The sequence below is a fragment of the Electrophorus electricus genome, chromosome 18 (genome assembly GCF_013358815.1).
Source record: "Electrophorus electricus isolate fEleEle1 chromosome 18, fEleEle1.pri, whole genome shotgun sequence".
Classification (NCBI taxonomy): Eukaryota; Metazoa; Chordata; class Actinopteri; order Gymnotiformes; family Gymnotidae; genus Electrophorus; species Electrophorus electricus.
This window is the reverse complement of record NC_049552.1, coordinates 13,995,485-14,012,987: the sequence shown is the minus strand read 5'-3', so window position 1 is coordinate 14,012,987 and position 17,503 is coordinate 13,995,485. Positions and strand designations below refer to the sequence as shown.

Below are 17,503 nucleotides of genomic sequence, written 5' to 3'. Positions count from 1 at the left end.
CCATTTCCCTTTCCAGAGTTCCCATTGTGTGTATCAAGTCAGAAAATAATATACAACCTAAATAATTCATGCAGCTTCTCAGAGGTTCTTTACCCTCAGGAAATAATGTCATTTTATGGGGGGTTGTTTGTTTGTTTGTTTGTTTGTTTGTTTGTTTTGCCACTCAGCGCACATTTCCTCCTAGTACCAAATCAAACAAGGGTGTTAAACATGGGATTCATCATATTCCAAGATATTAAAATGACTAATTTTCAGTGGAACACCTAGAGGGCTATACTTGACAAAGCCAACGAACAAAACTGCAATTCTGAGCTGCAAAGTGACTGGACCACACAATCACTATTACGTACCTTAATAGAGGTAGAAACATCCCCTCACAAAGCAGCTTATCATTATGGTAGACAGCTCTGGCTCCCCAGCAATACCAGTAGGAATGAACATTATCTGAAAACCTTAATCTGGCTACAAGAAGAAATAATAAAAGATATGACACTCTTTTTGTTCAGTCAGTGCAGTTTTCTCTGCACAGCATGTGGATGTGACGTATATATTCTATAAACACTATAAACGTATGCAAGAAATCTCTAAAATAATATGCAATAAAGCAACCAAGCAAACAGACAAATAAGCAAACGATACAGCCACATGTAGTCAGAAGAAAAATGAAGGCAGAAGATTTTGGTCTAGAACCAATCGATCTGAGCTCATTAATCAATAGGAGGATACTTGTGACATGGTTTAACAAACCAAGAACTAAGAAGCAATTGAATGTAAAGATATCCCAGGGTTCTCCACCCTCAGGAAATGACATCATTTTATAGCTCAGAAATGTTTCCCACAGACAGCACTGAAGTTCAGTTGTGTGAGAGAGCATTTTCTTAAAGTTATTTTATTTATCAGTCAGTTAAAGATGCTTGTGCAAGTGTGTATGGGTCTCCTCTCTTTGACACACAGTGAGTACCATTTCAAGCAGACATGACATTTAAAAATGAAAAATATATAAATATGACTTATTTTCCGTACTGATCACAGCAGCTGTACTGGGCCTGACTGTGGAACAAAGTTGCCCGTCCGTGACAAAGGCAGAAAAGAAAAGTGCATTTATTAGCTGCACAGTGACCAATCTGAATGACAGCAACTATGTCCACTGGTACCAACAGAAGGATGGTGAACCTTTTAAAAGGATACTGTACATCAATAAAGGAGGTATTAACATCATTCGAGATCGTAACCACCCTGAGGCCAGTGAGTTCACGGTGAAGCAAGAGCAGCTGAATGTTTATATTCTGAAGGTGGACAGAGTGAAACAAAGTCATTCAGCAGTTTATTACTGCGCCTGCTGGGACACAAGCGTCCACAGTGACAGGAATTACTCACATCCTGTACAGAAACTCTCACACTATTAAACCATTACCAGAGACCTAGAGGTCCACAGCAGGAAAGAACATTAACTGAGAACTTTTAGATGTTAGCTGTAAATATATTCTGCCAAATGTTACAGTAAGCAAATATTTACAGTAAGCAAATATAAACTGTATATTTAAAATGAAATTTACTTTATTAATAAATAAGGATCTTTGTGTAGTTTTAACTGCAAAGTAAATGTTTTAACTTTTATTAAACACCCCAAAACCTTTAAGAAGAATATGTAAAAACCACCAAACTAACAATCCTACAACTATGTAAAAACATTTCTGTATCCTAAGAAGATGACAGCAGGTTTCAAACAAAACATCTCAATCACAGCTACAAGAAAGAATTTCTGATATTGTTGATAAGATGGTTAGAAGTCAGAAATAATTCAAGAAGCAAATCATGCAAATGTTGGTGTTTCTCCACCCCTTTAGGAAGTGACATCATTTTATAGCTAGGAGATTTTTTCATTACACAGTGCTGAATATATTGAAGCTGAGTGCATATGAGAGTCATTCGTTTATATAATTCTTGCATAATGTTATCATTTTTATAAAAAATTGATAATGCTTTTACATATATACGTGGCTCTTCTATCTTTGACACATGGTGAGTACCATTTAAAGCAGACATGAAAAATTTTAGAAAAGAAAGACATAAAAACCTTAAAGAAATATTAAAATAACTTATAATGTTGATCCCAGCAGCTATACTGGGACTGACTGTGGACCAAAGAGAATTGTCCTTGACAAAGGAAGAGGGTAAAAGTGCATTTATCAGATGCAGAGTGACCGATCTGAGTGACGGCAATTATGTACACTGGTACCAACAGAAAGACGGTGAACCTTTTAAAAGGATACTGTATGTCAATAAAGGAGGCAATAGCATCACTCCTGATCCTAACTACCCCGCGGCCAATGAGTTCACGGTGAAGCCAGATAAGCAGAATAATGCTTATGATCTGAAGGTGAAAACACTGAGGAAGAGTCATTCAGCAGTTTATTACTGCGCCTGCTGGGACAGCCACAGTGACATTAAATATTCCCATCCTGTACAGAAACTCTCACAATATGTAACCCTAAGCAGACACCAGACCTGAACAACAGGAAGTTATATTAACTGAAAGATTTAATCACACTGACTAGATATAAACATAATGACAGTTCGTATTGTGGGTTTAAAAGGATAATAAAATTAAATTTAAAAAATAAGATTTTTTAAAATAAAACTTTATATTGACCTGGAATGATGTGGATTTGAAATGAGAAGAGGGGTGATGTCAAAAGGATGTAACCAAAGCTAATATTCATATTTCACAAAAAACTAAATAAATAAAAATTGCATTTATCTGTAAATGGAAAGAATGTCCAAATACCTTTGGTCATAAAGTATCATTTTAGCTACAGAGACAGAGCTGGCCTTTGTAACACCCCGTTAAATTATCACGGCATTACTCAAACCAGATAAGCGGAATAATGCTTATGATATCAGGGTGAAAACAGTGAAAAAGAGCCTTTCTGCAGTGTATTACTGTGCATGCTGGGAGAGTAATTACCGCAATGACACTAATTACTCACATCCTGTAATTACCGCAATGACACTAATTACTCACATCCTGTACAGAAACTCTTGTATTATAAAATATTTACCTGACCAAGGCTGCACTACATACATTTGCATTTTTATTTATTTATTTTTTTTTTATTTATCTATTTATCTACCTGAAAGTATTGTAAATGTATCAGTTCCAAATGTCCTCTGCATTCAGCTGTTAAAAATGGCACGTTTTGTTGAATAGGCAATAATGATGTAAGAAATCATATATTTTTTATAATAATCAATGTATATGATACTTATTAAGCTCTTCATCTAGTGGTGCTTGACATACACATGATTAGTTTAATTTTGGTACACTGCCTGGCCAAAAAACAAGGATTTACCACTTGGTTTTAACTAAGCAAATAGGTAAGAGCCTCCTGTTGGATAATTACTCCATGGGGGATTATGTTTCAGCTGGCAACAAGTTATTTAACCTTAACTGAATGAGTAGCTTCTCATTTGTTAAACAACCATGTCAAAAGACACATCCTGTGGTCGTGGAAAATATAATAATCTGTTCCAGAAGGGTCAAATGATCGTCATGCATCAAGGAGAGAAAACATTGCTGAGAATGTTAAAACTACCAAAATCGGGTTAAGAACTGTCCAACGCATTATTAAAAAGTGGAAGGGCAGTGGGGAAACATCATCTTCGATACATATATACACTGCCAGGCAGTGTATATAAAGGACTTCTGATAGCAGTATGGCAGACATCATAGGTCATAAGGTAAAATTATTTTCATATGAATGTCCTACATTTCCTTACACTTGGCTAAATCTCCTGGTCAAGGTCATTTTAGAATTCACATTTTGTCACATTTCTTTTCCCCAAAAAAGTGTTTGTCAGTGTTGACACCAAATCCAGCAGGCAAAATTCTGGCTGTATGAAGAGTGCAGGTGTTTTTGTTTCTGAGAGATACACTGTGGAACTGGATCAAGCACTTTGGCTCAGGCACAAGACTTGTGGTGACAGGTAAGAAAAAAGAATTCTTAAACTGCTTCAGAAATTGAGAGATGATGTTAAGCAGCTTCATGACAACAGAAAGGATATTTGTGATTAAAAGCAGTTGTTAGTATTTGCTGTAGTTTGTTTCTAAATGTGACTCAAGCTACAACGACTACAAACTATTTGGATCTGGAACACGGTTAATCGTCACTGGTATGAACACATCACACAGTCTTTTCTGCCTAAATTAACTTGATGGGTAATGTTGAATAAGAGTGTATTTAGTATTTTGTGAACACATTTTTAAATGTAGTCTTATTTTCCTCCACCTGAAAGCAACAACTTAAATTCAATGAGAAAAAAATATGCTCAAAAAATTTGATTTATATTAAATTAGATTTATTATAAAATTTTGAAAAAAATCTCAGTATAGCATAGGATAGTGTATGATGTAAATGATGCCAATAAATTTGTAATCTCTAAGCATTTGTGGCAATATAGCATAAATGTAATGTAAATTATGTAATGAAATTTACCTGAACCATTGCGTATTAGACCTTTAAGTCATTTTTCAAAGTAAAGTGTTTAATAGACCAGAAAACATTAATGTAAGCCTATATGCTAACCTATGAATGTTTTACAAACACACTTTATATTTTAGATCTAAGTCCTAGTCCATGTGAATATGCTTTTATGAGTACTAAGAGTATTATATATTATGAAATACTAATAATATTGCAAAATATTAATTGTAACATTTATAGTTTTGTTTTGTTTTGTTTAGGTTTTTTTGCTGTATGTATACTAAATGGATTGAATTAGTGTGCCTCTCAAAAGTCTTTACACTTTTGTTGTTTCTAAGTCTTACATTCTCAAATGAAATTAAAACAAGATAAAATTACACAGGTAAAATTGGAGAAATCAAAGATATCTGTGTCCCAAGATGGTTGGTACCAATAATTAGTACCCAAAATATATGAGAATAATCTTCCTATTTCTAATTTAATTATAAAGGCACTCTGAACTTTTACTAATTTTTAAAGCCATCTATGACATCATATTTCTCTGGGTATAAATATATAACACCTGCCAAACCCCTTTACCTAAATGTGAACATAAAAAATCTGCCTGTAATATTATGTGTATCCCAGTAGTTATAAAGCTGGCAGTGACCTGACACATTTTAACATTAGCAATAGTGGTGTTTAATGATCCATCTAGCTGTTTGTTTTTGGCTGTCATCAAGTGTTGGTGGGGACATGAATCTCATCTCCCTGAAACTCTATCTTCATGCTCCAAACTTATTTAAATCAACACCTCCAAACCCAAATGCTGCACAGTCCTCAATATACAAATATCTATATCCAAATATATATATCTAGCTTGATAAATGTTATGAAAAATTAGGAAGAATGGTTCTGTGGTCAAATGAGACCAAAATAATGCTTTTGGCCAACCTGTATGGTGAAGTCCACCAGTGAGTACCAAGAATTCTGATGGACCTAGTAATGTAAATTACTTCATAGAAAATTGGTGTCCCCAGTATTTAAAACTTTAATAGGAACTTTAATAATCATTAACAACTATCTTATCTAAAACAACAGAGGGTCAAACCAGTAAACAAACTGGGCCCCGTTTTCCAAAATTACTATTAAATGAGAGTGTTCCATGTCCTGCTGGCTCCACTATTTACCAACAACTATAAAACCAAGCACCAAAAAGAGGTAGCATCACCAAAACAATATGAAAACACTATGCAGTCATCTACGGTCATCAAAAAAGAACAGGTTTATGCAGGTCATTACAAATACATGGTGTGTAGTCAAACTCATGTGTTCCCAACCACATCATCAGATTGCTCAAATTCATACAGAACAAGACCAATCACGGCAGCAAAAGATTACATTCCAAAATCTGTAACTGTCACTCAAAACTTAGCATAATGTAAAAGCAATTTGTATGTATGATACGTATGATGGCTTTTCATGTTTCAAACATGAAAACTTGTAGAAAAGTGTACAACATAAAAGAAACATTAAGTAAATCATTGTCATGTAATAACATTCATGTATTTTTCAAAATACTTATAACAGTAAGTAAAAATGCAAATATACATTATTGTTGTTTATTTACATTATTTAGATCTACAATGTATGTAGTGAATACAACAATGGGTGTTAAATAAATTATTGAGTTAGAGATTTATGCTATATCTAAAGTAATATTCAACAAAGTTGCAACAAACGCTAAAAGACAGCTCCTCCAGAATGCATGACTCATCAAAAGCTACACTGAGTAGAAGGTCTTAAAGAAGAGCTATACTTAAAATTTACACTTGAGAGAAGAGTGACCCTTAAAAGAGATAAACTTAAAAGAAGAGCTATACTTAAAGAAAAGAAGTCACCCTTAAAGAAGCAATTTTACTTCAGATATGTATGAAGAATATTTCAAACATGACGCAATCTCAAAGGTTCAAGTAAGTTGTAGAAAAGTGTATAAAGCAAATCAGTCATTTAATTTAAGATTTGTTTTAGTGTTTGAGCTACACTTTGAGCTACACTTAAAAGAAGAGCTTCACTTAAAAGAAGAGCTACACTCAAAAGCTTTTCTTAAAATCAGTTCAGTGATGCCAGTAATTGTGTTGTCCATAACAAAAGAATAATGAACCCCAAAAATGTGTATATTTTTTTTTTATAATTTTGTTACCCATACAATAAATGTCTTACAACAATTGCTGTCATCTCAATATATGTTTGTGTCCCTGAATTGACAGATGTTAAGCCAAGGAAGCCTGTATTGTCAATATATTCAATATCCACCTTACAAGAAAACGGGAAACGCAGTCTGCTGTGTCAAGCCAGTGACATGTCCCCAGAACTGGTGAGGTTCACATGGGAAAGTACTGGTGGAAAGGTGCCCGAGGCAGACGATGAGCTGCTGGAACAGCAAGACAGTGGTCGAGTCACCAGCATGCTCATCATAAACCAACAGAAAGCAACATCCAATAAATACACCTGCAAAGTTACACACGAGACACGGGAGAAACCTTATGAAATATCTGGTGAGTCAGCTCTGCTTTTCCTGTATTTCTTCAGAATGTGTTTGAAACCACTGTCACTAAATCATTACATAGTTGTTTTTTTTACTGCAAATTTTTGTATTCCTTTATTTGTTTTCAGTTTGTTTACTTGTATTTAAGAAAAGCTGAATTCTATTCTGATAACAACTGGTTTAAGGTCACTGAAGGATTATGCAGTGAAGTTTATGTTCCACTATAATGTTGAATGTTCTTATATGAAGTACCAGAGCCAGAGGAGACTGTGACAGGCCCTCCCACCACCTGTGCACCCCGTCAAAAAGAAGAGCAAAACCTTATCCGTGGTAATAAACAGATAAACAAACAGCTCATATAGGCACTTTTGTTTAGAAAATGTATCACAATCACATTTGTTAAAATGAGTTCAAGGCTGCAGTTTATCATGGATGCTAATTTCACTCTCTGCAATGCCTCTGTAGAACAAATAATAAAGTGTTCACTCTTCAGTGTACAGGAAAGGCAACAAGCACAATCACGGTGATTTTCCTTCTCTTTTGTTCTCTTTCCTGCAGGTTCATCTGGGCTTAGCCAGAACCTCTTCCTGTTCAGATTGACATACGTGGTGCTGCTTGTGAAAAACGTGCTGTATTTCTGCTCTGTGTCTGTTTTATTGTACAAGAGAAGCGCTTGGAACAAGGAGCCCCTCATGAGTAAAACCCACTGATTAAGTCCATCACAATGACAGCAACAATGAATAAATCAACATCGAATATATTCAGTCTATATTACATCTATATACATCTATATTTTGAAATTCTCAGAATGAAGTCAATTTTTAAAGAATTTTCAATTTTGAAATAAGAACAGGCAGTTCTTTTGCTGATATTTCTCAGTCTATTTAACACACATTACATATCACTTTTTGTGTATTTTTTGATGTTTGTCATATTTTCATTTATTGCATTTTAAAAATCTGTTATAACAATGGTTCTGTGCATTGTTTCGGTCTGTAGCATTGACTGTGTTCAGTACTTCAGTGTAAATAAGAGTCAGAGGAAAAAATTCTGTATTTTTTTGTTTTCTGTAGTGTTCTGTTTCTGTAGGTCTCCTACGCAAATACTACTGTTACATTATATTTTACTCAACATAAAAAATAAAAGTAGGTATTTGTTGCTTCAGAAAAAACTTGTTTTATTTTTTAACTCTTTGGCCTTAACACAACATTTAAATCTCTATTGTATTAGATTCTAGTCTTAGTTTGTGCAAGACCAGACTAAGTCTGTAAAACTGTTAGATATTAAAAAACAAAATTGTTAGTGAAAGAAAACTATTGATATTGATATTGATATTGATATTGATTTTGAAGTATCACAACATGATAGCACCAAACTGGATTAAGTTTAAATAGTATGTAGTGATTTAGCTTTATATTGTGATATATTATGTATAAATTTGAGAGCTAAGGGTATCACGGTGTGTTTCAGCATGCAGGTGAATGTACTGCACTACAATAAGCTACACCATGTTAATAATGTGAGAAAGCTTTACAAAGGAGGTATAACAGAGGTAAATAACAGAGGTACAGCATAGAGAATGTTTCCTAAATGTTCCCAGAGAGAGAGTAAGAGAGAGAAAACATTACATGCAGAATAGATCATTTCAACACGAATGTCACTGTAACTATCTGATTCTTTCATCTCCATGAACAAACACTGACTGATGGAAACACTAATAGAAACGGTGCTCCATCTTTCATTGGTTGTTTTTTTCACTGGTGTTTGCAACTCAAAATAGTGTTTTCTGTATCATTTTATTGATCTCACTCCATCCAATCAAAATGACGCCATATAAAACATCATCTACTTGCATCTCTTCGGGTCTGATTGGCTACAGGTCCAATGCCAGAACTGTTGCCAGTTCTGCTGGACGCTACATGGCAAACGATTCACATCATGTGTGAGCAGTTTATAAATGTAGGCTATGCTATGTACATGCAGAGCGCAGTGTTGTGTGTGTATGTGTATATTATGGTTGTTAGATCTGTCCCTGCATGCATGAGTAGATCCTAGTGTGAGTAAAAATCCAGCATCACTGTCATTGTCTCTCTGAACTTTATCACATTAACGTTCTCTCTGCTGCCGGAAAGATGTGTCTATTTCCCACCTGGTGTCAACCACAATGCTAATACTATTTGATCAAGCGGCCCATACTTACAACTCCTCATGGTGCACAGGAGCTTTGAATGACTTGAGCAAACCGTTCTCAGCTGCACTCAGAGCTGTATAGCTGTTCCCAGATGTTAAAACCACAATGCTACCTATCAAAGACAGCTACCTTCAGAAGATTCCAGTTGCATTCACATATATCAGTGACAAAAGGTTCAGTTTTCAAGAGAATTCAATATATGGGAAACATTGATGGAACCACTCAGAATGAATGTGATTTGGGGTTCATATCATTGACCAATTTTTTTTATTTAAAAAAATATATATATATATATATTCAGTAGCATATTCAGTAGCATATTATTGTGTTAGGCCAGTCACAATGCAGGGCCCCTTAACAAACTGCATGCAGCGGAATGTAGCACTAGACTTCCCACTCAGCTCCTGTTAAACTTCCTTCTTTTCTGCCAGTTTTGTAAATAACTTTCTGTTGTCATAATCCACTCTGCCTTTTGTTTTATTGACTATGCTGCCTGAGCAAATATTTCTATCGAAAGAAGATTCCAGGAAGTAAATGCAGTGAACTGTAATAAAGACACAGAGGTAGTGAAATACATAAGGTTTCCAGAGAAACAGGGCGTTACAGACAGGGGTCCTTCACAAGATGAGCGTCAAAAGCACTTTGCACAGCTGCTGAAGTACCTCCATCTATTCATCCATCCATCTATTCATCCATCCATCCTCAGTTGCACTGGCTCTGCACTGTCAGCCTGTACTGCACTGATGGATGTCAAAATGATCATCACAGAAGCCTGATAGGCCCCTAGTGCAAATCAAACAAACTGATTAGGAGATGCCTTCACATTTATATTTACATTTAGCAAATACAGGTTACCTTGCAGCTCCTATCAGTGTCTGATATGCATATGATTAAATTCAGTTTTGCATATAAAGGGTTTCTGATAACAGCAAGGTAGCTATCACAGCTGCTCGTGGTAAGGTGAGCATATTTACGTGTGAGTGTGCTAGATCTCTTTATTCTTTTCTACAAGTCATGCTACAGTTCATGTCTGGATTTTGTTACTTTGTTTCCTTTTTAAAGAAATTGTCTGCAGGTGATTTCACTGAATGCAAAGGCAAAATGACTAAAGCAGTGAAGGGCAGTGTAAGTGTTTTTGCTTCTGAGTGAAGCACTGTGGTACGCAAAGTCTTCAGTTCAGGCACAAGACTTTATGTGGGAGGTAAGGAAAAGGTCCTTTTGAGCTGTTTCAGAAACTGAACATTCACCATTTGGCACATAAAATTTTTGGTTTTAGATTCCCAAATATTAATGACAGTGAAATGATTGTATTTGTGAATAAATTATAAAAGCTATATGGTACTGGCACACTCAGCCAGGTTGTGTTTGGTACATTTCTTAAACATGTAGACTCATAGTTGACCAAAAATATTTGTGGTAGTCTGTTTCTAAGTGTGATTCAATATATGTCTTCAAAGTATTTGGATCTGGAACTGGTATGAACACATTTTACAGTTAATTTTTGACCTAAACTATCTTAGACTTTGATGTAGATTAAGGTTGTATTCAGTCATTTTTTAAGAAGGTAGTAGTACGGGCAGTATTTTCTAAAACAGCAAAGCAAAGGTAATGATGCCAACCTCTTTAATGTAACAACCAGAATAAGTTCTACACTTAAAAGCTCTAAGTTGTTGTTGTTGTTGTTGTTATTAGTAGTAGTAGTAGGAGTAGTACTAATAGTAGTAGTAGTAGTGTGTTATTTGTGGTTATTGCAGTCAAAAACGTTTGTGCTGGCTTAATGTGGAGCAAGATTTGAAAAACGCTTCAAGTAATATATAATCTCCAAGAATAAGTAGGTATAAGTCAAATGTGATGTCTTCCAACTTAACCTGAATTACTAAAAAGTAAAGCTTTCATTCATTAGTAACCATTTAACAAAGATGCAGACTTATTATGTAACCCTATAAATATATATCAAACATTTTTACATCTTAGATCTAAATAGTTCTGATCCATATTAATAAAACATGTAAATTAGCATACTGATTGATTCCTCTGCTGTATATTTACTAAATGGATGAAAATACAACACCCCTCATGACTGCTGGTTTTTGGTATTGGTAAAAAGTTATATTTAAAAAGGCCAGAAAAAGTTTTCCTCAGTATGGTCTTACACTCAAAATGTGTCTGAAATCGAAGCTTCAAACTAAAATTGCATAAAAGAAAAAAGAAAAAAAAATTTACACAATAATTTGCCCAAAATGCAGAAGGTTTATTTTCATTCTGTCCAAATATTATAATATTCTAATATTAATAAGTCTTAATATTAATCATCGTTTTTAAATCTTAATATTTTAGATATTAGAAGTAGCCATCCATGACTATAGTTTTTGCCACCATTCAGGTGCTAAGCCATAGCACACTGCCCAGCGTTGCCGCCAGCCACCTTGGTGTCTGTATCTATCTACTGGTCTTTGTGGCACTAACACTCTTGCTTCATCCGCCTCTTTTTCTTCTCTTGACTGTCAATTCCTCTTATCCTGCACAAATACTGCTCCTGTGATGCTTTTTTACGTTAACCTGGCGTGGTTAAAGACATGCTTGTATGTGTTGTATGGCAGATACAAATAGACTAACTTCAGTCAAATTTGTGTTTGCGGCACCTCAGTGGTTCCTCAGCACTGGTCCTTGATTTCCCTTGTCTAATCTACTTTTGTGCTTCAAACATCTACAAGGTTGATATCTTCAATATAATCAAAGCAAAAATCTAAACATCTATATTAAATGTCAGTGAATTATTGGATTTAAAAAAAATAGATTAATAGATTACAATAAATTAAAAGATTAAAAAATAACATTGTGAAAACCTTAAAAGTATGGCTGTAGCAATATTTAAAATTAAGCGGGAACAGTAATATTTGATAATGATGGACAATGTGATTGAACTGGGGAATAGCATTTGGAGATGTTACATAGAAAAGTCTACTGAAGAAAGGAAAATGTAGGCCTCCATTATTGAAGCAGACTGAATTAGCAATACTGACTGAAATAGTGATCTTTATTTCAATTTATCATTTACATTTAATACATTTAATCAACTGCCACTCAAAAGTTTGCTCTAAACTGAAAAGAAATGAACTCAAAAATTTAATTTTATTTGGTAATTTAGTTTTTCATATTATTTTGGCATGTCAATGATTTTGGAAGGTCAAACAAATGCAAAATATTTTTTTTAATCAAAATGCTGTAATTTCAATATATGTTTGTGTCCCTGAATTGACAGCTATTGAGACAAGGAAGCCTGTATTGTCAATATATTCAATATCCACCTTACAAGAAAACGGGAAACGCAGTCTGCTGTGTCAAGCCAGTGACATGTCCCCAGAACTGGTGAGGTTCACATGGGAAAGTACTGGTGGAAAGGTGCCCGAGGCAGACGATGAGCTGCTGGAACAGCAAGACAGTGGTCGAGTCACCAGCATGCTCATCATAAACCAACAGAAAGCAACATCCAATAAATACACCTGCAAAGTTACACACGAGACACAGGAGAAACCTTATGAAATATCTGGTGAGTCAGCTCTGCTTTTCCTGTATTTCTTCAGAATGTGTTTGAAACCACTGTCACTAAATCATTACATAGTTGTTTTTTTTACTGCAAATTTTTGTATTCCTTTATTTGTTTTCAGTTTGTTTACTTGTATTTAAGAAAAGCTGAATTCTATTCTGATAACAACTGGTTTAAGGTCACTGAAGGATTATGCAGTGAAGTTTATGTTCCACTATAATGTTGAATGTTCTTATATGAAGTACCAGAGCCAGAGGAGACTGTGACAGGCCCTCCCACCACCTGTGCACCCCGTCAAAAAGAAGAGCAAAACCTTATCCGTGGTAATAAACAGATAAACAAACAGCTCATATAGGCACTTTTGTTTAGAAAATGTATCACAATCACATTTGTTAAAATGAGTTCAAGGCTGCAGTTTATCATGGATGCTAATTTCACTCTCTGCAATGCCTCTGTAGAACAAATAATAAAGTGTTCACTCTTCAGTGTACAGGAAAGGCAACAAGCACAATCACGGTGATTTTCCTTCTCTTTTGTTCTCTTTCCTGCAGGTTCATCTGGGCTTAGCCAGAACCTCTTCCTGTTCAGATTGACATACGTGGTGCTGCTTGTGAAAAACGTGCTGTATTTCTGCTCTGTGTCTGTTTTATTGTACAAGAGAAGCGCTTGGAACAAGGAGCCCCTCATGAGTAAAACCCACTGATTAAGTCCATCACAGTGACAGCAACAATGAATAAATCAACAGTTTCATACTTCACATATATTTTACTCCATTTTCTACTGATGATGTGCCTCAGACTGTTAAACATAGATTAATCATGCCTGTATATTCCATTCATTAAATTAACAATGCCTATATTTTTTTTGTCATATTTTTATTTGATGTTTTGCAAATATCAGTTATCACATTGCAATATTGGTTCATTAAGATGTACGGAGACATGTGGTCGCTTGTTTGTGTCTGCAGCATTGGGTGTTTTACTCTGACGATGGGCCCGTAATAAATACAGCATTTATTTTAAATTTTCTATACTTTTTTGTTTCAATATGTCTCTTTCTATGAACATGTCACTATATAGTATAAAGTTTTCTTGGTCATATAATAATAATAATAATAATAATAATAATAATAATAAAAGTAATTTGCTCAATGTGTCAGCAGGCACATTTACAAAAGTTTTTTTGTTTTAGGAATATCTTTGCTTTCCTGTGATTTATAAATCTTTATAGACCGCATAGTTTCTATAAGATGCATCTTTGGTTGTGATCCTACAGCAGCAGCTGTATGGAGGACAGGTGACTATGTAAAACTGTTTTATGTGAATACAAAAATTATGACATCCAGCAAATCTGTGTCCTTTTATTACTCTATAAGTAGCATTTAGCCATGTAACTTTAGTGTTAGAAAGTTGAGCTTTAAGTGAGTTTAAGGAAATACAAATGAATGTAAACAGAATGCAAGTGAATTAATTACATAATACAGAATGGAAAGCTACAAGGAAAGCTAAAGCTACAGAACGGAAAGCTAAAGGATTATGTAAATGAAAGAACAGATAAATATATTGATTACTAGATTCTGAGTGGGAGTTCTCTCTCTCTCTCTCTCTGAGCGAGGGCCAAGGTTCCTTCAGTCAAATGGTGTTTTCTTTCTAACTTTCTAACTGATCTGGTCCACTGGCTTCCCTCAAGAAGCAATTCCCTGTGCTTCTTAATTAATGCACATTTGGTTTAAGTGTGAATTCAAAATCCCATTTTCTACTTAAGAGATGAGATTGGGATGGAAACTGCTGGGGCAGGTGGTGGGGGGCTTGCAGGCAGTGCACGCAAATATGTGTAGTGGAAAAACACTGCAGCTTGCCCACAGTGTGCTGGCCTGATCAGCTATCAGCTGCTGCAGGATGTGTGTAATGCTAGGCTTTTACATATGGGTGCAGCGCTCTGAGCTCTTATTTGTGGTTATCGTTGTTACCGACAGCAGGCTCCATGAGCATGAACCATAAAAGCAAAAAACCTGCATGACCTTCTATCCATGAACTTTCACATTCAAATGACTCTTATTAATTTTTTAAAAGTAAAATATGAATTGTGTTTGAATACTGAGTATAGGTGTATTTGCCAGTGTGTCAAATGAATCCACTGATCTGCAGCTGAATTCTTTCTGCATAAGTGATCTTCTTCTGATATACTGTGATTGTATCCAAATGCATAATGATATGCAGGGGTAGAGAAAATAACCGAAAAATGTGATTCTATCTTTGTTGTAATTTAATCGCAATCAAAATGTACCGACATGTATGAACAGCATTACAATTAATGCCAAGAGTGGGAGTCAGATTTAGACTTTCAAAGAACTTCACAGGACAGTTCGGGACTCGTGACAACATTTCAAGGAGGACTTCATCTGTTTTAGAGGCAGCTGGCAGTTCTGCAACCTGTTAACTAATTCATATCAATATATATTTAGGCGTTTGCTATTTTGTCCTCTTCGTACTATTTATCTGTTACAAATAAAAAATTGATTTGTATTATGAATTAAATTCCATTCTGTGCGTTTTTTCCATGCATTTTTTTTTTATTGCAAGAAGAACTATTTGTATGAGATTGTGGTTTATGTACGCACGCATGTGAGAGAGAGAGAGAGAGAGAGAGAGAGAGAGAGAGTGAGTGTGTGTGTGTGTGTGTGTGTGTGTGTGTGTGTGTGTGTGTGTGTGTGTGTGTGTGTGTGTGTGTGTGTGTGTGTTTGTGTTGCTGAAACCTTTTTGGTAATGTGTGTACACATTATGTGCATATTGCAATTGAGAGTAAGTAATTAATGTCATATTGATGAAGCACTACTATTTCATTGTTAAACACAAGGGTACTTCAGTATATATTTGCTGTGGTTTGATAAATGTTTAACAGACATTTAAGATATAACTTCAAGAAGTGAAAACAACTATCAACTTAGAAGTCAGTGAGGGAAGCATGCAACAAGCTCTAGAAGTAATGACCTTCCCAAAGTCATAACTGTGATCCAGATGTTCAGGATATTTTGCTAACTGTTAATGAATGGTTGCAGATTGCACTGAAGAACATAAAAATGCTGTGTGAATTTATGTTTTTGTTTATGAGTTTATATTCACAAGTCTATATTCACAAGTCTATATTCAATTAGGTAATAGCAAAGAAAAATGAAAATCAAAAACAATACAAAAAAGATACTGGGTATATAAACACTCAAATAACTAAATATATATATATATATATATATATATATATATATATATGTGTGTGTGTGTGTGTGTGTGTGTGTGTGTGTGTGTGTGAACTGATCGAGAAGGTTATTCTCTAGGCTATTCTGAATATAATACATTCTGAGTAACCCTTCTGTAAAGTTCCTTTCACTGTCTCTGAATGAATTGTAAATGAGGATGCACCTGGGTTTTCACATCTTTGAGGTTCAAACAGTTATTTTATTATTTTGTGATCGTCTTGATCACAAAGAACACTGTTAGATGTAAATCAGAGCAAAATGCTGACTTTCAGCAAAATTTTGTAAGAAATATGTTATCGCCTTCACGTTAGAATGTATTAGACCTTGTTGGCTTGGACTAAAATCTGTACAAGTACCAAGTCCTTCCAGTGAGTCCAGGATGTTTGTGGATAATGTCTTATAAACCAGTAAGAACAAGACCCATCTGGTAGGTGGAGTCAACGGGTAGGTATAGTATAAGGGAATATAATGGGTTCCCAAAAGAAGCTGGTTTAAGAGAATACAGTCATATTGTATTTATATGTGTTTATTGGGTTAAAGTTATTCTAGAACAATGATTGGGTATATTTTGGACATGTGCTTTGTAGATCTCAAACATTTGTCTGCAACAGGAAAACCATGCCCTCAGCATTAGTTGCATCATTTTATAATCCGAGAAGAGAGGAAATGATTCGATTGTAATCTACAATTTAAAAACAGAGCTTTCAGAGACATATTACAGTGCCTGCTGGACTGTAGTAGTACAGTGGAAACAGCTCAGAGGACTGTATAAAACTATAAAAGTCTGTCACAATTTAGTGCTCCAGTAGATTAATTCTTATTCTTAGCTGTTTGCTGTTTATCAGAAACCAGAAGTGCAGATGACTGAACCACAACTGTATTCTGTATACGCGATGTAATAGTATACAAATTGTTTTCTGTTACCCTCTTGTGCTAATAAGTGGAAGCACTTATTGGGGACTTTATTTGTGAACCATGGTGGTCAACAAGTGCTGTAGTCTTCGATCTTCATAGGCCAGTATCAAAGCTCAAGATACACCCAGAGAGAGAGAGAGAGAGCACAGAATGTGGAGAGACAAAATGGTCTTGTGAAATGTATAAAGTGTGCTGACAGGTTCCTGAATATTCTAATTTTTCTTATATGTACATAGGGTACATTTAGTCAAAGATCAACTAAAAGTCTGTCAACTAAGAGGTTACAATTCCAGTTATCTTATTCTCAGTGGTGTTTATAAGTCATGAGCTGCAAAATCAAAACATGAAACAAAAAGACTCAAAAAAATAATACAAGTCCGGTCTAAATTATCCAACAGTTGGAGGAATGTTTTTCTGTCATTAATCTTTCTGCAAGAACATGTCAAATAAATAGGGGCTCAAAACGTTTTACCAAGCAGGAGAACACTGTACCCTTTAACATATTCATCCTCCACCCGTCCAGCACCAGTGCTGTATCAGAACCCGTCTTGCAATCACTATGCAACTTCTATCACTGTTTCCATTT

At 35.0% G+C, this 17,503-nt stretch overlaps 1 protein-coding gene across 1 annotated transcript; it reads left to right on the top strand.

Moving 5' to 3' along the window:
- The first annotated feature begins 868 nt into the window (after positions 1–868).
- Positions 869–13,892, top strand: LOC113588721. Its single transcript, XM_035536485.1, has 9 exons — positions 869–953; positions 1,033–1,351; positions 3,944–3,987; positions 6,734–7,021; positions 7,261–7,341; positions 7,570–7,707; positions 12,465–12,752; positions 12,992–13,072; positions 13,301–13,892. Exons 1-9 carry the CDS (start codon positions 911–913, stop codon positions 13,450–13,452), a joined length of 1,434 nt encoding a protein of 477 aa, XP_035392378.1. The 5' UTR covers positions 869–910; the 3' UTR covers positions 13,453–13,892.
- The last annotated feature ends 3,611 nt before the right edge of the window (positions 13,893–17,503 follow it).